This window comes from Diadema antillarum, unplaced genomic scaffold (assembly GCF_040938485.1).
Source record: "Diadema antillarum isolate AM-2024a unplaced genomic scaffold, OU_Dant_1.0 seq00000830_RagTag, whole genome shotgun sequence".
Lineage (NCBI taxonomy): Eukaryota > Metazoa > Echinodermata > Echinoidea > Diadematoida > Diadematidae > Diadema > Diadema antillarum.
Window position 1 is genome coordinate 1221716 of NW_027271706.1, and position 24021 is coordinate 1245736.

The 24021-nt window shown below is 40.4% G+C and overlaps 1 protein-coding gene across 1 annotated transcript in view; it reads right to left on the reverse strand.

The window, feature by feature from the left end:
- The window catches only part of LOC139740060 (nuclear distribution protein nudE-like 1-A), a 295093-nt gene that overhangs the window by 206968 nt on the left and 64104 nt on the right, over positions 1 to 24021 (reverse strand). The window contains exon 3 of the mRNA XM_071650654.1: positions 18365 to 18513. Within this exon, the coding sequence (XP_071506755.1) occupies positions 18365 to 18513 (149 nt within the window). The remainder of the gene's footprint in view (positions 1 to 18364; positions 18514 to 24021) is intronic.

The window sequence follows — 24021 nt, forward strand, 5'->3', positions numbered from 1 at the left end:
TGTAACTGATCTCTGCAATATATAAATGTACGAGTAGCTATAGGCCCTATAGCTTCTTAGTCTAAACACGATTTCAGTCGATTTTGCTATTAACAGTTCAAGTTTTGCGTTTGTAAACGGCATTCACCGGTGCTTGCTTGTTTGCTTGCTTGGTAGGCCTAAACGTTTCTGTCATGTGGCTGGCAGTTCGTGACTTAATCTCCACTTCTCTTTTACGGTCAGCAACGAGTTGATAACCAAATTGATATGGTTCATCAACAAGTTGGTGCACATAACATTATGCAATGCGTATTCATCACATTGGCGCGATGGCATAGAAAATCAATGAGCAAGCACTAATCTTTTTTTCACGCATCACACTGTGTCTTGTAAAGTTGTATACAGCATGCAAGGTGTCTCAATGACCCCTACACCACAGACTTTCAAGTACATTGTACAGAGTAACTTTGATCAAAGACAATTAGGGCTTGCCGATTTCAAAACAATGTCCACGCCACGCCTCGTGCGAACAAAAGACGGATTAGGAGGCAACTCATTCACTAACTACACAGCTCTGTCGCTGCATAGAATTGCACTGCGTCTGGTTGAGCTAACTAGCAATTCCCTCAGAAGAAGGCGACGGGCACTCTACCGTTTCGGGACAATTTTTCACAACAATTTGTGACTGAAAAAAAAAAATGGGAATGAACTGGACGACGACAATTGCTCCTGCGATAATTGTTCTGGCATGTATTTTGTGCATGTGAAAAAGCGTTCAAACTTTGTTTCCAGTCTACCGTGGAAACTCGATATAGGCATAGGAGATCCTGATATAACAAAATAAAACCCGATATAACAAACTAAGTTCTCCAGTCCCAACGAATTCATTTTCTGTTTTGTATTGTTTATTGTCTACTGATAAAGATTACAAAGAACAAAATATGTCTGTCTAAAAGATCTCGTCATAGCGAGCTGCCACGTGTTGACTTTGTATAATTTTTCGCATGGTGTTCGGTGCTGCAAATTTCGGCGAGGGCCTATTCATTGTTTTATTTCCGTTGATTCTCATACCTCGTTTGGTACAATTTCTTTCGTTTAATGTCACTTTATTCGTTCCCTTTGTTTCGAAGTACCGTTATGTAAAAATTCATTCAGGTGTCTCGCACTGCACATGCATTTTCGTAACGGCCATTTCTCCAATTTGCTGTAGTATTTCGAAGGAAGTTCGATCCCAGCCTCTTTGGTGTGCTGTGTGATATTTTGTAGTGTTTGTGTTGTTGTCTGGGTGGTTGTTGGTACTTTGTGATTAGTTTGCTTAGGTGTTATCTCGAGTGATGATGGTGGTCGTGTTCCTGAATTTTGATACGAAAAGGGCCAAATGATCTGAGTGATGGTAATGATAATTACTGATGCTGGTGTAAAAGACAGCTTGTTGAGCTACGTGTACTCCGTCTCATTTTATTTCTCCCTCTTTCACTCTTCTTCTCTTCCCATGAATGATGGAAAAATACATGTACACCTCACCTTTGTTAAGTTAAAACTAAATGTTCATTCCCAGCAAAGAAAAAAAATAAGGGGAAAAACATGACAACAAACAAAATTGTATGCGGTCTCTTCAGATAGAAGAAACTTGACACCCCCGCCCCCCCCCCCCCCCCCCCCCCCCCACGGCCCCCTTTGTGGGAAATTTCCAAAGAAGCATGCGCCAGACCCCAGGTGCTGGCCGGACGAAAGAATGCGCACACTGGAATTCTGGTAGTAAACAACGTGTAAATAGCCTGGTAGTAAAATCGATCGAAGAACTAGCTCGTGATCTCATGATTCTACGCAACACATCATGGTTCTATAGCCTTTCTTTTTGGCCCATAGCAGCAATATCGAACAGTTGTCTGTATAGTGTTTTAAATCAGGCATTTCAAATGTTCACTGAACTATAACTAGAAATGTCGCTACAGCGACTGGTTATACCCCCGCCAAACAACATTTCATAAGCTTTGGTCAAAACAACATTTCATAAGCTTTGGTCAAAAAACTGAGGAAGTAGTTAAATCCGCAAGATCTTTCCTTGATCTTCCGCCATTAATATGCCGTTACCATGGCAACTTACTTTCGGGTACTGTCGAAAAAAGCGTCTTGCACATCTACAACAATCACTGGATTGAAAATTGAACCACAGAAATACTAACTACATTTGTAGTAGATCCCTATATGAAAGGTCTCGTATGCATGCCGAGGAAAAAAAAAAATCACTACGAGTAAACAGTACTCGCTAGTATGTGATACAGCCACTACCGGGTTAGACAACAAAATCATGACAATTTCATGCTCATCAAAAGTAAATATTACTACATGTACTTAGATGATGGCTATCAACATTCGTTCGTTTTTTTTTTTGGTTTTTTTTTGTTTTGTTTTGTTTTGTTTTTTGCTCGTAAAAGACATTATTTCTTCGTATCGAACGTAAACTGTTTACCGTAACCAAGCCATTAAGCACAGCTACTACGGCGCATTCGATCCATGGAACTTGCAGTATAGGCCTACAAAGCCAGAAGCACATGGAGCCTTCCTTTGAACTTGAAAGTGCAACACGCGTTTCGCACATGACACATCCAAACACAGCGTGGCATTTAGCGATAATTATTGTTAGGGCAGACTTTCTGATTTCAGTCATGACAGAGGAAAATAAACTGGATACTTCGGAAAATGATGTTTAAAATCCAATAAATTGAAAAATGAAAAAGCCTGAAAACAACACATGTCTATGTTTTATAGTAAGCAATGATTGAAAACACCCTTAGAAAGTTTTGCATTCTCTCACACAAAAAGGTCTCTTGAGAAGATGAAAGCATTCCCTGTCCCCCGTAAGGCAGGGTTACAGTTCATTATTTCGAAGGTTCGTTATTCCGAAGGATCTTTAGTAAGAAGGTTTGTTATTCCAAAGCTTCGTTATTCGGAAGGTTCGTTAATCCGAAAACTAAATAAGGTTTGTTAGTCTGAAGGTTCATTAATCCGAAAATGAAATAAGGCTTGTTATTCCGAAGGTTCGTTAATCCGAAAATGAAATAAGGCTCGTTGTTCCAAAGGTTCGTCACGGACCCTATTTCATTTTGGATCAACGAACCTTCGGATTAATGAACCGTATTTCATTTTCGGATTAACGATCCTTCCGAATAACGAACCCTATTTCATTTTCGGATAAAGGAGCCTTCGGAATAGCGAACCCTATTTAATTTTCCAATTAACGAACCTTCGGAATAATGCCACAAAATGTTCGGATTAACAGACCCTTTTTCATTTTCGGATTAACGAACCTCTATATAGGGAATTTGTGTGTTTCGGCATGTTACGACACCGAGATAACAGTCCATGTGAGCACCTCTCCAAGTTTGCCGCCAAGGGACTTTGATAGCTGTCATGCATGTCTGTGGGTGTATAGGTAAGTTAGTAATCGACGCTGAAAATCATCGAAGAGTCCGTCGACGTTCAATCGACGAAGGAATTGCAAACCCAACGGCTGCTTATAAGATACCACCAAGTTAGGAAAAAATGAATTTTGTGAAAACAAAAACAAATGAATGAACACGAGTGTGGGCAGGTACCAAGGTAATGTGATACACATCGATGATAACATTCATTGTTCTGTAATTATGTTCCCTATCTATATACATTCCCCCTTTGTCTTATAATACTAGATGAATGATGATACTGTTGTCTCGTGAATGGACAGAGAAAAATAAATCGTGATAAAGGAACAGTCACTGATGCCAACATGTGAATGTCCAGACCCCCTTCTTTGATGAACATTTTAAATCCTTTCGTATTTAATCAGTGGGTATATATAGACGAAATCTAGATGAAAAGTTTAATGACATAGGTTTATACAGACTTAAACTACTTTCATGAATGTGACAGCTATGTAGAGCAGGTCTATATCAGCAAGATGATCTCTCTTTGAAAACAACGTGGTTTTACCAAGAACAGACAACGCACCAACGCGCGCTGAAAGATTAAATACTACGTTAGTATGCTTCATGATAATGACAACAATCGGCCTCGTATCTACTTGCCACTAAATACACTGTATTTAGTGGGTGCTGTTCGTTTAGAAGGTTCGCTATTCCGAAGGTTCGTTATTCCGAAGGTTCGTTGATCCGAAACACGCAAATTCCCTATACATGTTAGAGGTTCGTTAATCCGAACATTTGTGGCGTTATTCCGGAGATTCGTTAGTCCGAAAATGAAATTCGGAATATTGAACCTTCGGAATAACGAGCCATAAACCTACTTAAAAAGTAGCACGTAAGGAACTAACACAATTTGCTGAAGGTCTCAAAGAACGCATTTAAGAGAAGAAAACGAATCACGTTTTACTTCCAAATACACGTGTTTGTTGTAAGTAGTATTTAGAGTAACTTTACACTTCATTAAGACATTGTAAGATAATGATTAATCTTCTCTTTTTGCTAGTACAATGTGCCGCTTTCTATTCATTAAAAAACAGCAGTCGCCATTCAGAGAGGGACGCGTCGGGACGCATGATGACGCACATTCTGCAGAAAGCAAAATAGAATGTGATGAATTGTATGTTGGCTTTAAGTTGTTGGGACCTGGGGACCATTTCATGAAGGAACTTGTCGGATAAAATATCTGACAAGTCTCTTCTATCCGACAAGTTTTGAGAAATTCTTTAGTCTGATGGCTGATTTCTCTGAACTTGTCGGAAATAATTGACTTGTCGGACATTTTATCCGACAAGTTCCTTCATGAAATGCCCCCCAGGGCTCGCTGGCCCTGTGAGAGATTTGACTTGCAACTGCAAATAGGTACTCAGTAATACTGTTTTGCCTGAAACTTTGCGTTGAATTAGAAACAAACGCAAATTGGCATTGGATTAGTCAAGGTTGCGTTCGATATTTTAACTTTTCCCTACGAAATCGAGCGTCCGTTTAGCAATGAACTTGCTTGCGTTTAAATGCAAATTTGCGTACGGCTCGCTCGGGATCGGGCGGGAACTTGCATTTGTTGATGCTTTTTATACCTCTCACAACTACTGTCCACATGGGCCTCACAAAATGTCATCCCAAGCTCAGTGCTTAGATTATGTGCACTATACTATACCACAGGCTACTACACAGTCATATAATGCGTATCGGGGATTTTCGGATCGATATCAGGAGTTGTAGCGAACGAGTAGTGCGAAACGGTAAATTCGCGATTTTTTGTAAGCATCGGGCAGCAATTTTACCTTGATACATAATGCCGAATTTGGTTTGAAATTGCACTGTTGAGGAGCTGAATCATGTCACAATTCATTTCTGTAACCTTGAAAATCAGTAAGTGTAATTTTCAGGTCAAAACAGTGCGTGGCCCCAAACCTTGCCGATGGCTTCTCCGCTTTGTTTGCTCGTAATATGTAGCACTTTCTATTCCATTTGATTAGTGAAGGTTGCGTTCGATATTTGCCTACGGAATCAAGCTCCCTTTTAGCAATGAACTTGCTTGCATTTAAATGAAAATTTACGTACGGTGCGGGGACTTGCATTGATGTTTTAGCTCTCACAAGTCACAACTGTGCTTCATAAAGCTTCATCTCAAACCCAGGGCGCAGATTGTGTGCCTAAGACTATACTCGGACGCTGCACTACACGCACGCGTATCAGGGATTCGGATCATGAGTAGCGAGTGAGTAGCGCGAAACGGTAAACTCGTGATTTTTTTAAGCATCAAGCAATATTTATTGCATTTCTTCCTTAATAAAGCCTACTAATTGCCGAATTTGGTTCGCAGTTGCATTGCCGAGGAGTTGAATCATGTCACAATTCATTTCTGTAACCTAAAATACATGTATCAGTAAGTGTAATTTTCATGTCAAAACAGTACGTGGCCCCAAATCCTGGATTGCCGATGGCTTCTCCGCTTAGCACTAGTAGTACTATAGTAGCACTTAGCTTTCTATTCATTACGAAACAATAGTCGCCATTCAACGAGGGACGCCTCGAGATGCATCGGGACGCATCGGGAGGGTAGAGGGAAGGAGCTTATTTTGCGGACGTAGCGAGACAGCCACGAGGTATTAAAGCGCCTTTTCGTACATACAACGGTCCATTTGTGAGTGCTCGTCTTTTACAAGTATACTTGGGAGTTAGCCGACGCTTTGCGACGCTCGGTGGCGCCCGCCGACACACAGTCTAAACTAGTGATTGTACGCCGTCGCTAACTGTCGCTGGGTGTCCCTTGACGTCGGAAATTGAAAGAAATTTGCGGAAGCGTCGCACAGCGTCGCTCTCCCGTCTCTAATTTACCAGGTGCGCCTTAGTTCAGGTATAAATCCCATTGTCATGTACAGACACTCACTCGCTATATTTTCCTTTGTTTTGTATTGGACGCTTCATTTCTTTACTGCTGGAAATTTTTACAGGCTTGTAGCTGTAAGAGCTCTCCCATAATGACAAGAATAGATAGAGCAGTTTTTGTTATGCAAATAAGGGTCAAAGTTCATATTTGAAAAGACCAATATTAAAATCGAGATGATCTTTGACACACTTTATTGTCGTGTTTCAATTTGTCAAGGACGACATGGTACAGATACACTGTACTAAGAAAACCTGTCTACTTAGGCCTACTTGCACACGCAGACACACGTACGGGACTTTCCATGTGGTTTGCCATTGTTATAAAAGATTTGATCTGAATTATAAAGGTACAAAAAATTCGACTTTACTAACATATTATTGCAGCAATATAACTTAAAGTCGCTTTATTTCATTGTTTTTGTTGTCGATCACATGTGACCGATATCTGATGACTCCCAGCGTATCACCTAACTCGTCTTTTACAGTGACAGATTTCATGTCTCGTTTTTGTAGTTTTTGTAGTTTTTGTGGTGTCGGTTGGGATTTCGTAATTTGTTCGCTAGCCTTAGGTGTTCATCTTGAAGTGATGATGGTTGTCGTGTTTCTCAATGTTATAGGAATAGGAAAAAATGATTCAGAGTGATGGTGACTATAATTAAGGCCTACCGATGCTGGTGTAAAAGACAGCTTGCTGCGAATGCTGAGCATACGTGTTTAGTCCTTCGTCTTATTTCATGTCTCCCTCTTTTACTCTATTTCCCCTCCCTTGAATGATGAAAATAAAAATTATATACATGTCTACCTCACAACAAAAAGAACCACATACTAGCAACCTTTGTAAAGCTAAATCTAATTGTTGATTGCCAGCAAAGAATAAGGGGGAAACACGACAATAAATAGAAGCGAAAAGATTGTATGCAGTCTCTTCGGATCGAAGACACTTGACATCCTTCCTTCCCCCCTTGCGGAAATTTCCAGAAAACCAGGTGCCAGACGCAGGTGCCAGACAAAAGAATGCGCGCACTAGAATTCTGTTAATAAACAGTGTGTAAATAGCCTGGAAATATAGATCGAAGAACTAGCTCGTGAGTAGAATTAAAGGAATCATTACACAGGGTGTTACAAGGATCATGATTCTATAGTCTTTCTTTTGGACCATAGTAGAAACATCGAACAGTCGATCATAGTCTGGATAATAGTGTACTTGTATACTTGATTATTTTAGATGTTCCTGAACTATAGAAAGGGATTGATTAATCACTTGATTTATGGAATCACAGAAAGACAATAATTATGAAAGGACACGTCTCGTTTGCAGACACAAATTCACTGAGTATATGATATGCAGCCACTACCCGGTTAGACAGTAAAATCACGACAATTTCAAGCTCATTAAAACTGCGTATTACTTTTCAAAGTTTGAAGGAACTTCACCTATGAACTGTGACGGTCCACTATATACGAAGATGTTTTGGCTATATCAACATTCGTTCGTTTTTTGTTTTGTTATGTCTTGTCTGTTTGTTTGTTTGTTTTTTGTTCGGTTTTGTTTTTGCTCGTACAAGACATGATGATTTCTTCGTATCGAATGTAAACTGTTACCGCAATCAAGCCATTAAGCGCAGCTGCGTCGCAATTGATCCATTGAACTTGCAGTAGCCTCAAACAAGGCAAGAGCACATGGCACTTGTTTTGCACATCGGCACATCCACACACAGCGTGGCATTTAGCAATCATCGTTATGGCAGACGGTCTGATTTCAATCATGGGAAAAGAAACTGGAATACTTGGGAAAATGATGATGTTTAAAATCCAATAAAATGAAAAAGCTTGTAAAAACGCACGGCTATGTCACGGCTCCACATTACCTTTTATTTTTGGTGGCCCGATCCAGCCACCAAAATCAAGAAAAAATATTAAAAAAAGATCAAGAAAAAATCAAGAAAAACATAAGAAAAACTATGTCGGTCATACTAAACATAGAAAAATAAATATCAAGCATTACTGAAGTGATACAGGTACCCATGTCTAAAATAAATGAATAGAAAATTCAATCATCTTACTGTTATTCCGAGTTCTAAGATTTAGCATATAGGCTTATAGATTATTACAAAAGTTGATGCCTATTTAGGTGGTCAAAACTTATGAGAAAGTGGGAGCATTTGCAGACATAATTTGTAAACATCCGACAGTTGTTTTAGCATTGTAAAGAGCCGAAGGTTACCGTTATTTCATTTCTGATTGTAAAAGCAATCATCCAACATTTACTAGCATTTTAGCACCTTACGGAGCCGAATGTTACCGTTAATCATTTTCAAATGTAAAAGCAAACAACCGACATTCATTTTAGCATCTTACAGAGCTGAATGTTATCCTTATTCATTTCCAAACGTGAAAGCAAACATCTGGTATTTATTTTAGCATCTAAGTGAGCCGATTGATACCGTTAATCATTTCCAAATGTAAAAGCAACAATCTGCTATTTATTTCAGCATTGTACGGAGCAGAATATCTACCGTTATTCATTTCCAAATTTAAACACAAACATCCGACATTTATTCTATTATCGTACGGAGCCGAATGTTACTGCTGTCCACTTCCGAAAGTGAAATGAATCATCTGACAATTATTTTAGCATCGTACAGAGCCGAATGATACTGCTATTCACTTCCAAACGTAAAAGCAATCATCTGACACTTATTTTGACATCTTCTGGAGCCGAATGTTACTGCTGTCCACTTCCGAAAGTGAAATGTATCATCTGATAATTATTTTAGCATCGTACAGAGCCGAATGTTACTGCTATTTACTTCCAAACGTAAAAGCAATCATCTGACATTTATTTTGACATCTTCCGGAGCCGAATGTCACTGCTGTCCACTTCCGAAAGTGAAATGAATCATCTGACAATTATTTTAGCATCGTACAGAGCCGAATGTTACTGCTATTCACTTCCAAAAGTAAAAGCAAACATCCGACATTCATTTAATGATCGTACGGAGTTAAATATTATTGTTGTTCATTTCCGAACGTCAAAGGAATCATTTGACATTTATTTTAGCATCTTCCGGAGCTGAATGTTATTGCTATTTACTTTCGAACATAAAAGCAAACATCCGCCATTTATTTTATCATCGTACGGAGTTGAATATTATTGTTATTCATTTCTGAACGTCAAAGCAAACATCCGGCATTTATTTTATCATCGTACGGAGTTGAATATTAAAATTGTTATTCATTTCCGAACGTCAAAGCAAACATCCGACATTCATTTAATGATCGTACGGAGTTGAATATTATTGTTATTCATTTCCAAATGTCAGAGGGATCATTCCACATTTATTTTAGCATCTTCCGGAGCTGAATGTTACTGCTATTTACTTTCGAACATAAAAGCAAACATCAGACATTTGTTTTATCATCGTACGGAGTTGAATATTATTGTTATTCATTTCGAAACGTCAAAGGGATCATTCAACATTTATCTTAGCATCTTACGGAGCCGATTGTTACCGCTGTTCATTTCCAAAAGTAAAGGCAAACATCCGAAAAAAAAGGAGGTTGAAAAGTACGAAATAAAAACAAAATACAAATTTTTGAGCTGCTGAGTACAGTACTAATTTGTGCTTCCAAAGATTGGCGGCTTTGCGTATGTACTGGATCACTCACACATGGCTCGCTCTGCGATCTGCTGCTCCGGGGATTGGGCGCGTATAGTAACAGTGGCAACTCTCAGTGATCGGAGAGAGAAGCACCCGTAAATTTTGCGCAGCGGAATCTCGGTGAACGTGGTATAATACTGCGCTCACTGTGCACCTGCGTGTGCAGGCAAGCAAAGTGGAATCCGTAATGGACCGTGTGCGATGCGGGTACGTCGCACATGATTGACGATCTTGCCTCAAAAAGCGAGCGCCGAGCAAGTAACTGTCGAGAATGCGTTCGAAGGAAACTGCAAAAAAATATTTTTAAAAGGGAAAAATGACAAGAAGGGGAAGAAAGATAACAAAAAAACTATGGGTGCGTTTGAGCGCTCTAAAGCGAACCAAAGCGTACCGTACCGAACTGTGCCAGATTTGAAGCGTTCGAGTGCTCCGTTGAGAAAGCGTACCTCATGAGTTATTTTTGGAAAAGGTCACACATTTTTGTAGCAAGAATGTCATCCACCCGGCGCTTGAACTACTTACAGCTGTTCCGAACAAAGAGAATGATGTCTTTGCATTGTGACGTATGCGCATGATACGCGCATGCTTTACAGCGAACTTTTGGTACGCTTTTGGTACGCTTTTGGAGCACATCGCGAAGTGGTCCACTTGTGGCTCGGTACAGTACGGTACGGTACACTTTAGGAGCGTTTGAGCGCTCCTCTGGCACGGGTACGGTACGGTACAGTTTGCTTTAGGAGAGCGCTCGAACGCACCCTTAGGCATGGCGCAATAGAAAGCATGGCAACTCTGAAAATTACGCGTGGCAGTCCAAATTTACGCATGGTGCAAAATTGGTTGCCACAATTTACGCGTGGCGCAAAATTGGCTGCCACAATTTACGCGTGGTGCACCCCCCACGCCTGGCGAGGACGTTGTGCGGAGAGTAGTGTACCATCATAAAGGCATATCTTCCACTGAGAGTGATGAGTCATGATGCAATATGCCACATGAATCAATTGTCTTTCTTATCTGTGAGGCAGCTCCAGTTTAGCACATACTTCAAATATTTCTTTGTGGCGGCATCAAACATGGGATCAAAGGGAATAACACGGTTGTTACTCCATCTCTTGAACCTCCTTGAACAAACCCATAAAATCAAGCATGCATACGGAAGCCCTAAACTAACGACTTTTTTTGCGCTGCCCTGCAGTTTCAACAACTTTCTAACATTTACTTTTCGATGCAACATGAACACTCGATCGCTATTGGAAGTACAAGTAATTATTTTTGAATATTCCATTGCAATTTGTGTGTGAATAATGTTCCATGGTGACAAAGCCCAATATTTTAGGAGTAAAAGTAGTGGCAGTAAAAGTAGCGACAGCAGAAGAAACTGCCGTGTTTTCTGCTCGCGGTAAGCTGTCTGCAGGTGAGTAGGTGACCTCATAAACAGTCACACAGTAACTGTCTGAGCGCCACGTGTCTGTAGAGCACGCAGTGAGGAATTCAGAGAAACAAAACAGAATGCAGTCAAGACAAGGTTGTGAACACCAACTTGACCAAGAAAAAAGGAAAATTCCCACAATGGCAAGGTGCCAGACTTGGGGAAGGGTGGGGGTGGGTAGAAAAGAGAGCATTCAACAAAGGAAACCGCGCACACTGGTGCATTCCTGGAGGTTATAAACAGTCTGGGGCTTGGGGGAATAATGGACACAAGGGCGAAGACCCAGGATGTCAAACATTATGATTCCTTATCACAGGCTATTTTTCTTTTTCTCTTTATTTCTTATCTGCATTATCTCCCATTCATCGGTAAAAAAAAATAGTATACTATGTCAAAATTAAAACAACTTTTTTTTCCTGCCTTATTTTTTTTCCCACTAAATTATCTCTTTCCTGAGTTATCTCCACTGATCAATAAAAAAAGAAAAAGAGTTACGTTCGTTTCTCACAGTTCACAATCCGAAGGTTTTTTAATTCAAAAAAATGAAAGAAAAAAAAAGTTTCGGTTTTCAAAAGGTTCACTTTACCAAATAAGAAAAAAAGAAGAAAAGTTTAGTTATTTTGAAGGTTTGTTGATTCAAAAGCGAAATAAAATGTGTCATTCTGAAGATTCCTCAATCCGGAAACCAATAGGCCGTAAGTTTTGTACCACGTAGATCTATGTACAGTCAACCCTGTCTATAGCGGGCACCCAAGGGAGATGAAAAAAGTGGCTGCTATAGACAGGTTATCCAACTTTGTGTGCATTGCTTACATGTACATGTATCATCGTTGTATACATCTGTACATACTTACATACATGTACATGTATAATGTGTGTACGTATGCACACGTGTTTCATGCATTGAACAATCAGTGTTTATGACATTGTTGCATTATTATGACTGACTGAGTGATGAATGTAGCAGTGGTGATCACTGAACGTTGCCCATGAATGATTGGCACGACTACAAAGCAGAAAAACATGCTGAATTTGGCTGCTATACAGGATAAAATCTACCGCAGGAAACAAAATTTGTGGCCGCTGGCCGCGTTAGACAGGTGGCCGCTACACACAGGGTCTTTAACAGGGTTTTTCTCTTGGGGGGGGGGGGGGGGATTTTTCAGTGGCCGCTATAGACCGATTCAAGCGACTGTTCATGGAAGTGCGCCCTCTTAAGGCGACGCCATAACTGGGGGCCAAACAGGCCGGGTCGGCAAGCGCCGTGCATGCGTGGCAAGGGCAGCCAGTGCTTTTACCACCCGGCGCCAGCCGGCCAGCTAGCTATCTCTGGCGCTGGCAGCGATCGACGCATCTGCATTTGTGACAAATGGAGTCTATATATATATTTTTTTTTTTTGCCAGCTAATTAAAAATGAATAAAATTAAACAACTTATACCGACTATGAGCGAATGGGTAGATGACATACGGCTGTAGCCAAAACTTGAATTTCAAGGTAAATATCGGTATGATCCGTGAGTGTTTGTAGACTCTATTTCTTTGGCGATGACTTGGGTACTCGCGTGTAAGCCCCGTATATTCACATATGTGTAAGACTTGCAAGAGAATAAAAACCGCTGGGGAGAATTATTGCTAGGCGCAGGCAGACGTCTTGCTAATAAGCCTAGGCTGTTGGCAAGTTAACTGATATAATTAAATACAAATAATGAATAAGAATCTTGAGCTAGATATGGCGCAATAAATTGCAAGCTATCAGTTAACTTAACCTTTTTAGGACAGGCTTTTACCTTTTGCCTTTACTCGGGAGTGTCGGGCCAGCAGGGTAGAATCTGCCTAACGTTAGATCTTGTCTAGAAATCGAGGCAAGAGTCCAGACTAGATCTAGACCTATTGACTTCTACTCTAGAACCCTACATCCTATATCATTTTCGGTTGTCGATAACTTCAGGCAAGCCTAACTATTAAAGTAAACCAAACGGAATATAAATCTAGGCGTTTCTAGGCCGTATATGCCTAAACTTAAGTTACGACTACGTCGCGTGATGTCTACAACCGAAACTTCGAACTTTTCTACTGTTTTAGGTCTAAGTAACCGTGCATAACATCACGCTAACGCCTAATATTATAATCTACAAAAGTGATTTTTAAATCATACTTTTAATATGATTATGAAGCAGATGTTTGCCACCATCCATGGTTTAATATTTATAAGTATCACTTTATCAAAAGTCAAATTCAGAGTTCCAGGCCAAAATTGAATAGGCCTATACCCTATGGTCAATTCAGTGCTGAACATTGAAGAAGTGCAAACAATATAAGAATTTAACGCATCTTGAAACATTTATTTAGCTGTAGTGTAGGTTGTAAAATGTTTGTCATAATAATAAAGTCTAGCCATGAAGTGGATTCTAACTTTGGCAAGTAGGACACCAAGGATTTAAAAAAAAAAATCAGTAAATAATTATCAAATTCTTTGATCTAAACTTGTCTTCTAAGATAAACAACATATTTTACGAATATGCAGTGATAACCTGATTAAATAGAGAATCTAGTAGACATAGTTTGTTTCGAAATCTGTGCATTTTTATACCGTTGTATTTCACTTAATTGTCTTTAATTTTGCCTTAATTTATCATGCGTCAGCGGTGTCTGAATTTCACACACTGCCGTGCAGCTTCCATTTCCCTAGCGGCGGTAGGTGAATAGGTCATCGAAATTGAATCGGTCTATAGACAGGTGGCCGCTAGGGCAGGTTTGACTGTACCAGTTAGGTACATGATAATTTGTTTTACGATTAACGATCTTTTTTTTTTTCAGATTTACAAACCCTGGGAATAATGCCACAGTAATGTTCGTATTATCAAACCCTTACATTTTCTTTAAGAAACATCTGGAGATTTTGCGAGTTTCATATTTGAAATAACGGGTCATCCCACGAGACCCGACACCAATGAGTCATACAGCCTACGAGTTCAACATTGAAAAGAGGTCCATGAGTCATACAGCCCATGAGTTCGACACTAGGCAAATAAAGTTCATGAGTTCGACACTCCGTAAAAAACAGCCCACGAGTTCGACACTAAATAAAAACAGCCCACAAGTTCGACAGCTCCAACACGGGGTTTAATGTGTCCGTCGCGTGGGCCTTGTTTCCTTATGTCGAACTCATGGGTTGTATGACTCATGAGCTGTATGACTCGTGGGTACGGGTCTCGTGACGTGCACCCGAGATAACGAACCATCAGAATTTCCTTTCAATGGAATAATGCATTCCGTGCAAGGAAATCAACCATTTTAAACTAAAAGATAAACTTATTTCTTACGATTAATATTTCCATGTTTTCTATACATCCTTGTAAGGTATCACTCACTGCTACTCATCGATAAAAAGTAAACTATGTCAAACCACGTAGTTAACTTATTTCTTGCCTTAAAGATTTTGTCTTTTCTTGATTGTCCCTTATTAATATTCAGAAGGTTTGATAATCACAACAACAACAAAAATGAGAGGAAGAAAGTATCAAGGTTCGTTCATTTGAAAACGAAAATTGATTTGGTACACTGCAAGTAAGTTTATCCAAAAAAGTTTCGTACGACGTGATTCATTCTCTAATCGACGAATCTTATTTCATTTCAAGAGAAACGAACCACCGGAATAATGTCACAAGTTGGATAAACAAACCTTGGTATGTATTTTCGGATGACAAACATCTAGTCGGCACTGGGAATCTGCGTGTATCGGATTTGCAATAACGAACCATTGGCATAACGAACTTTATTCATTTTTTTTTTCGGAAAATAAACACCACGCCTAAAAATCATTGATATGTCAAATAAGAATGAAATTTATTTCTTACCTCAAAGAATATTCTTTTCTGAGCTATCGCCCAATGCCCGAATAAAACGAATGGTGAGAGCTTGTTACTCTGAAAGTGCTTTATTCCAAAAGTTTGTGAATCCCAAAATGAAAAATATGGCCTATTAAAGTGAAAACATAGTTTTGGTAAGGGTTTGAGAACCAGTCTGGCACCATTTCATATTCGCTTGCAATATATCGCAAGAGTCTACAAAGAAACTTACCTGGCTGACGCAATTTGCCGGGATGATGAGTCGTTTTGGAGTATTTTGAGATAAAAAATAAAAGTCGGTAAACCGACTTTTATTCCAGAAGGATCCAGACTAACTCGGTCTCAGGGAAAACTCGACCCTATTTCAGACAATTTACACGCAGTTCGTGATCGCCATATTCTACTGTATGTTAATTGAACAGACAGGAAAGTGCATGCTAATCCTGTACAAAACAAATGGACAGCGCGCGGTCCTCAAGCGTATTACGCACATCACCTGAGTTGCTGAGACGTGCTGTCTTTGAAGTTGTTGTTGTTTATCAAGCGTCTTTGATTGTTTTTAGAGGTGCTTGATAGGCGCAAACTAATTTTGCATGCGCACCAAAGAGGTTTTTTTTTGATGCGCGCGTTGTATCAACTCGGACCATTACTGCGAGTAGCCAGAACACGAAGCGCTATACAGGCCGATCCCATAGTACAACACTGTACAATCCAGAGGGACAACCAAGACAACTCAGCCCGCCGTCAAAGCGAGGCCGAGTTGTCCCCGAGTCCGAGTTTAGCCTGACCCCGTTCGGGTAAGTTCTGAGACTGAACCTTTTTGGTTAATATTTCGCATTTTCGTCGTTACCCATCGAATATCTTGTTATTACAGCGTTATTCCGCACATTTCTTAGGCATACGTTCACATTTGGGAGCGAAATTTGATAACTTTTGCAGGCGTACCAGAACTATGTTTTGGCTTTAAATTCTCTGAAGGTTTGCCAATCCAAAAATGAAAAAAAAAAAAAGGTTGATTTATGATTTTTCAAACAAGAATTTTCATCGCTTACCTATTTTTTTATTAGTTTAATGTCATAATATTTCATGATGGTATGTGTTCTGTCTTAACATGGCAAGATGGGATTTTTTTTTTCCCATCTAGGGTCAAAGAAGACAGTGACAGGAAGGAAATGAAAAGGATAGAATGAAACACTTGCTCAGCAGGCTCTTTTTTATTGATATAACACAATAGTGAATGCAAGTACAGTTCTAAATAATTCATTAGTGGGAAAATGAGCAAAGAAAATGGGATTTCATCGAGTTCTAAATAGAAACTAAGTTAGCATCGAGATCACCATTTGATTACAGACTGGACCTGATGCAAACTTATTGTCAAGCTTTTGGTTGAGTTTCTTCAGAGACATGAATTTTGGTAGCACTAAACCCGAGTGAACAACCAAAAGGAAAAAATTAAAAGCAAAAAAAAAAAAATAACAATAAAATGCAGGTCTCTAGACCACTCCTGTGCACGAGCGAGCATCAGCCCCCATGTCAGTGTCACTCTCATCATAGGCCCAGGCTACTCGTGTCGTACTCGCCAAAGTCAACGTCATGGTCACACGAAATAAATTGCATCATCATAAGAGTTCCTACATCAACAGCACCAGAATCATTATCACCATCACTATCATTCCAGCCAATCTCATCCACCGCAAAACCCTCAAAACCACTCCCATCATAGTCACTCTTACAAAACACATCCGCAAATGATTCAGACATCGCAGACCTAGCTATACATGGAGAAATGGAGGCGGAAAACTATGATGAATACATAAAAACGATCGATGATGGCATTTTACCGTAGAAAAAAATACACCGAATATCTTGCACCGGAAAAAAAAAATGGGACATGGAAAACTAGGGTGAAAACCCGATGCTTGAAGACGAATGACGAAGACACTTTATGGTAAAATTACTACACGGAAACAAACGAGTGGGTGCCATACAAAGTACGATGTTCTCTCACACACAAAGATAATCTACATTGTTCAATCAAAAAACTCAATAAACACTCGAACAAAAACTCGCCTCCAAACCTATTGCAAACGAGGTACTGTAAAAGTGGATATTTTCGCGCGACTAATTTTTCGCGCTTGGCCCGGTAAGAAGAGTTTCGCGTGTTTTTAATTCCGCGGAATCAAGACATCACGCACAGGAACATATGGCAAGCAAAAATATTTGCGTGCTTTTATTTTCGCGCTGGTTTTTGGTTGCGTGAAATGTGCGAAAATTACATTGCAAAAATTTTCACTTTTACAGTAATCACTTAACAAAAAAGAACAAAACACTCAGAAGTACGACTGTACTCTGAAAATAATGGGATATAATGATACGAAAGCAAAAGAGAGAAAAATGAGAGAAATGGACGGGAAACCTAGAGAACTTACGCCACACTCACTAACGTAATGCGACACAGGTAAACAGATATCGTCACACACTCTCTGAGGAGATTGATATCACGATACCGCGCATAAGAAATCACTGCAGTTGCTGGGGCAACAAAGATGCATGCGCGCTGTAAACATGAATATTGATTAGTTTCTCAGCAGGCTCGAACCCCTGATAGTTGTTATAGCCAATAAGACACATTCAAAAATTAATTTCTTTGCATAAATTATTTTTCCGAGTCCCAGTAAGGAGCTCTGTGATTGGCTAAAATCATTCTACAGCTCCTGGCCAAGTCTGAGGTCGTGGGACGCCCTCTTCTGGTCGTAAATAAGGCAAACCACGAAAGTTGTGGGATATCATGGGAATCGGTTAAACAGATTCAGGGTGGTCCACACCTTTAATTCTGAGCATGTTGCAAGCTCTGAATGTGAAAATATTGTGGAAACTATGTGCACAGAGCGCACATCATGAGCACGTAGTGCACAATATATAAATTTGAATTTGAATTTGAATTTGAATATTTCGCCTCAAGCAGTTTACTGTGCAGTCCTATGATCATATCAGCAAATTTTACAAGTAATTTCTCCACATAGAGCCTGTAACTGAAGGTGAAACAGGGAAAGAACATTTCTCAAACTTCTCCTAGTGAGCAGCTATTGGCTTACCTCTTCGACCTCTCTAAATCATCATTGGTTTGTTCAAGCTCCCGGATATACTTCTGAAGCTCCTCACGGATAGCCTTTATCTGTGCTAATTCATCTTGCAGCTCATTAATCTGTCGTAAGTAGTTGTTCTGGGACATTTCAAGTTTTTCCTGCAGAAAACAAAAACACAAAAATTACTGTCAATTTCTACATCATCAGTACAAATGCAACTACAACTATCACTGAATGTGATTGATACCCCTACCTAAAACTGAGCAAATGGCAATGCATTGCTCACCATTAAAGGAGACCTCTGGATGATTTTCAGACTTTTTACATATGAACAACTATTGGGTACAGAGTTTCAGAATTTATTGTGATTGGGATGAGGAATAAGAATGTTTTCAAACTGTATAACAAATCACAATGAACAAGGATGATGACATGGCAGCCTCACTATAAGAATGCATGAGTAGGGGCTCAAGGAAGCAGAACAAAAGAAGAAAGCATATATTGCATAAATTCTACACATACCCGGCATGTGAACTTGCAAGCACGTAGTAATGTGATGGTATTACATTGCTACATTTCTGAAATTATGTGAGGCTCCTAGACCCCGTTTACAGTGCAGGGCTGGGCCGAGCCCAGGCTGAGCCCGGCCTCAATTGGCGTACTCGGCCCAGCAATTTTGTCCGTTTATAGTGGAGGGCTCGGCCCAGGCTTTTAATTCAAACCTTTCAATATTTTGTCGTAGTGGGGCTCTGCTTGTAAACAAACAACAGTATTATTGGGAGCGCGCCGGTCGCAATTTGGTACCGCATTTAGCCCACTTTGCGCTTACGGTGAGAAAAGGCCGGGCTTGGCCGTGGCCGAGCCGCGGCAGAGACTAGACCTCCAGAACTTGGCCAAATGCGTGGCCGATTTTGGTTCCGCATTTGGCCTTTTGCACGCTTACAGTGAAATGAAAGCGACTGAGCCCGGCCCTTTCACTCACTGTAAACGGGGTCCTAGATGTCATCATCCCTGTTCAGTGTAATTTGTGTTGGGTTTTTTTTATCAGAATTTTGATTTCTCTGCTCAAGGACCACAATAAATTCCACAAATCTATCAATGGAGCTGTTGATTTATGTACTGTATGATGTGAAATTATGAGAATCGTCTGCAATGCCCCTTTAACCAAAGCAGTGTTTTGCACATCTCAAAACTATAGTGGTTACATCTAAGTGCAAAATCTTAAATGTTCAAAAACTAAGGGACTTTGCTCACTCAACAATATTTCTATATGTTTTTATTGACAAAATGTTGTTACCATAGCAATACATTGTGTTGTTACCATAGCAATACATTGTTCAACATTAAACCGACTACCTATTGAAATAATCTGAAGTATGGCAAATTATACATTAACAGAAATCTAAGAGCATTTAACAATGTCAATATATCAGTTTTGATACCCGAAGGATATCCATATTAAAAAGCTGTATTCTTTTTGCTTTTCTGAGCGAGAGACAGTTATGATTTTGGCTCTCTTTTGGATGACGTAAGTATGTGTACGAAGTACCGGCGCCAAGCGGCGCGCTGCGAAACAGCGGGCGCGTGTGCGTGCACAGCAGCCATGTACGCACAGCAGTAGTTGATTTGAACGGCGCTGTGTTTTGGAAGGCAGCTGCGAGACCTGTGGCTGTGTAAGAAAAACAAAAAATATGAATTTTTCAGAATTTAAAAAATCGGTAAGCCAAACCAATTAGGAATAGGTTAAGCTTATTACTTACTAGATGTTCCACTATATAACTGATTCAATGGGCTGAAAAGCCCTTTATAGGGCAAGTTTAGCTGAAAATTTTACGGATCGGCGTGAAGTAGGCCGTACAGCATAGACCTAGTTCTGCATTTGCAATAAAGTGATACGAGAAGATCTGTCTGTACTCGGGACTGATCATGCTAACATGTTTTACCATCGTTAGGTAAGAAGCCCAATTAAAGAGAAGAGACAGATCTACGATCAGTCTATTCACTGAGATGACAATTAATTTTGTATTACAACCATACTAGCCTACAAGTACAATACAGGTATAGGCCTACCATATGATGTAAACACTAAATTAAAACAGTATCACCTACTTGACAGTCAGTAGTCTAGATCTAGAGATAGTCCATGCAAATTGATGTGTACGCCTTGGGAAATCTGAAAAGCAGGAGTTGCAAACAATGCATGGCAGGGACTGTCCATGTGGATGTCTCAAATTCCAGAAACCTGAATTTTACCAAAATCACAGGATATGCTTAGTTGCTTATTTCATATCCATGTGAGTTTCATGTTTCTCGCGAGTGATTGCGGCATACGTACGTTGCATGCACAATATGAAACTGAACTTAGCTGTCTATATTATGCGAGGAATCTGTCAAATGACCTAGAACAACAACAAAAATCAATGTTCAAATAATTTATATGGAAAATTGAGGGAAGTCGGATGAGAAATGCAGTTCTTAGATTGTACAAGACTACAAACAGACAGACACACAAAACACACACACACACACACACACACACACACATTTCTCAATAACCGACTTCTTTTAGCTTGTTACAATCATTGCACACCAAAGAGATGTAATCTCTTTGTTGCACACTATTTTCAGCTCCTGCGGTAGTCCTCATTCGCATAATATTTAGACAGCTAACTTCAGTTCTAGATTGTGCAGGCAGCGCAAGATGCGATCTGTCAGGTCATGTTTGTTTTCAGCGGCGCTTTCCCATAACCGATTTCATTCAAATTCACATGAGTAATTGGAAATAAGCTATACCCTGTGATTTTGGTGTAATTTTGTTCTGCAGCATTTGAGATATAGGACCCCGTTTACAGTGCGAGGCTCGGCCGCGGCTCGGCCCAGCCCCACTTCAGTGTAACTGCGCAAAAGGCCAAATGCGGGGCCAAAATTGGCCTCGCTCTGGAGGTGGTCTCGGCCGCGACCGAGCCCGGCCTTTTCTCAGTGTAAATGCAAACTGGGCCAAATGCGCGGCCAATTTTAGTCTGGCTTCCAAACCCTCTGCCTCTACTATTTCGCTATTCAGGATATTAAGCCCCTCAACGTCGAAAACTAGTATAGTTTAACATGGTTTTGTCCTGCAAAGGATTTTTCCTTCGGCAAAAGCCGACGGAATCCAGTTGGCAAAGGGTCTGAAAACCAGACTATACCATATTGCATTTGTTTACAAGCAGAGCGCCACTACAACAAAATATTGAAAGGTTTGAATTAAAAGTGCGGCCGAGCCCGGCAGTGTAAACGGACAAAATTGCGGGGCTCGGCCCCGCAATTGAGGCTGGGCTCGGCTGCAGCTCGGCCCAGCCCCGCACTGTAAACGGGGTCATAGTCTACATGGACACAACAGTACAAGCTACGCGGGCTTGTTGCATGTAGGGATTTTCCAGCATACCGGACAATTTCTGAGGGCGGACAAGGATTTGGGTGAGTTTTGCATGTGTTTTACTTGCTGGACGCGTGCTACTTAAGTTCTACTTGCGGGTATTCTGTGTGACCTGCATGTCAGGCGCGTGGGGGCTGACAACTCAGTGAAGGAATTCCTTTGAAGGAATATTTATTTGGCAGAGGTCCCAGAGAATGTCATAATCCTGGCCACAGCCGACTCTCAACTAACCAGCAAAAAGGTAGTAACTGACCCTCAACATGCACATGGGTTAACTACCTGTGACTTGCGGCAGCTAAAGGGTCTCCTACTGGCGTTCTGCTTGCAATCCCCGCGAGTAACCCGGGCTGCGGGTAAATCGGACTTGCATGCACAGCTATGTACAGCTACGTGCTGAGTACTGTCACTGTGCAGGCCATTTGTGGAGACCTCCAGGTAGCAAAAATTGTTCCACGCAAATCATAAGCAAGGCTTGCCCGGAGAGGTGTGACGGGCCCTTGAGCATGTTCAAACTTGTTCCGGGTGAGTCGCGGGGATTGCCCACAGATGTCCACGCAGAACACCAGTACAAGGGTCATGGCGGTAGCACCTCGCAGGCAACTCCCATGCAACTAGCCAGTTTAACTAGAGCATGAGTAGAACATAAGTAGCACACGTCCAGCAGGTAGGACGCACTCGAAACTCGCCCAAATCCTTGTCCGCCAGCAGAAAATTACCCTGCGTGCTGGAAAATCCATACACACAACAAGCCTGTGTAGCTTGCCTGGAAAGGTGTGACAGGGCCTTAAAGGGAGGCAGTCCGGAGAATTTTCACTGTATGATAAATAAGAAGAGTAAAAAAATATAACCTTCACCAATTTATACACGTGGAAAGCAAACACTGTCTCTGTACGCGATTTTTTAAAAATAATTCCTGCAAGCGATCGTGTCAGAGCCTGCAAAAAGGTGCAACGTCATTGATGCCCAACTCACTAAGTTGACAGCCGTGCCTCAGAAAACCAATTTAAGTGTTCACAGGGTTCTTGTTAATTTTTTTGACAGCAGGTAATTAGTCAGTCACAGGCAGTTACCAAATTGGCCGGGGGTCCAGGGGGCCGCCTAGGCCCCCGGCGGGGTTCAGGGGCAGCGCTCCTACGGGGGTTCAAGGGGGCAGCGCCCCCCTTGAAGCTGAAAGGAAAATAGCATTCTGGAGGGCCATTAGTGGCTTAAAATGACACCATAATTACACTCTCTACAGACTGTGAGAAATACAAAAATACACAAGTTTAGAAGGAAAACTGCAGGCAAAAAATTTTACAATCTCCAATGACCATGTCATGATGTGCCTGCTACATCCTATTCCTACTGCTTTAGATTTCTAACTACATGAACTAGTCTACAGTACTTTTTGATGCCATAATAGGAACATAGGGGTATTTTCAAACTGTGCAAAATGGAACATAAATCTGAATAATATATAATTACACAATCCAGACTTATATCCAGAATATTTACAGCAAAAAAAAATCAACATGAAATTGACATTTGTTTTTGTCCGCGCAGCCAGGGCTCGACACTAACGTCGGGCCACCAAAAAAAAGTTGGACGTTTGTCTATACTTTTGGAAATGAACAGCGGGTATCAATCGACTCCGTAAGATACTAAAATAAATGTCAGATGTTGCTTATACTTTTGGAAATGAATAACGGTAAGATTCAGCTACGTAGGGTGCTAAAATTAATGTGCGATATTTGATTTTGCATTCGGGAATGAATAAGGATAACATTCGGCTCCGGAAGATGCTGAAATAAATGTTGAATGTTTGCTTGACGTTCGGAAATGAATAACAATAATATTCAACTCCGTAAGATGATGAAATAAATGTCGGATGCTTGCTTTTACTTTCAAAAGTAAATAGCAATAACATTCGGCTCTGGAAGATGCTAAAATAAATGTCAGATGATTGCTTTTATGTTCGGAAGTGAATAGCAGTAATATTCTGCTCCATACAATGCTAAAATAACTGTCGGATGTTTGCTTTTAAATTTCGAAATGAATAACAGTAACATTTAACTGTGTTCGATGGTAAAATTAGTGTTTGATGTTTGCTTTGACATTAAGAAATGAATAACAATAGTATTCAACTCCGTACGATAAAATAAATGCCGGATGTTTGCTTTTACGTTCGAAAGTACATCATATAAATAGCTACGGTGGGTGCTAAAATAAATGTCGAATGATCCCTTGACGTTCGGAAATGAATATGCCCAAT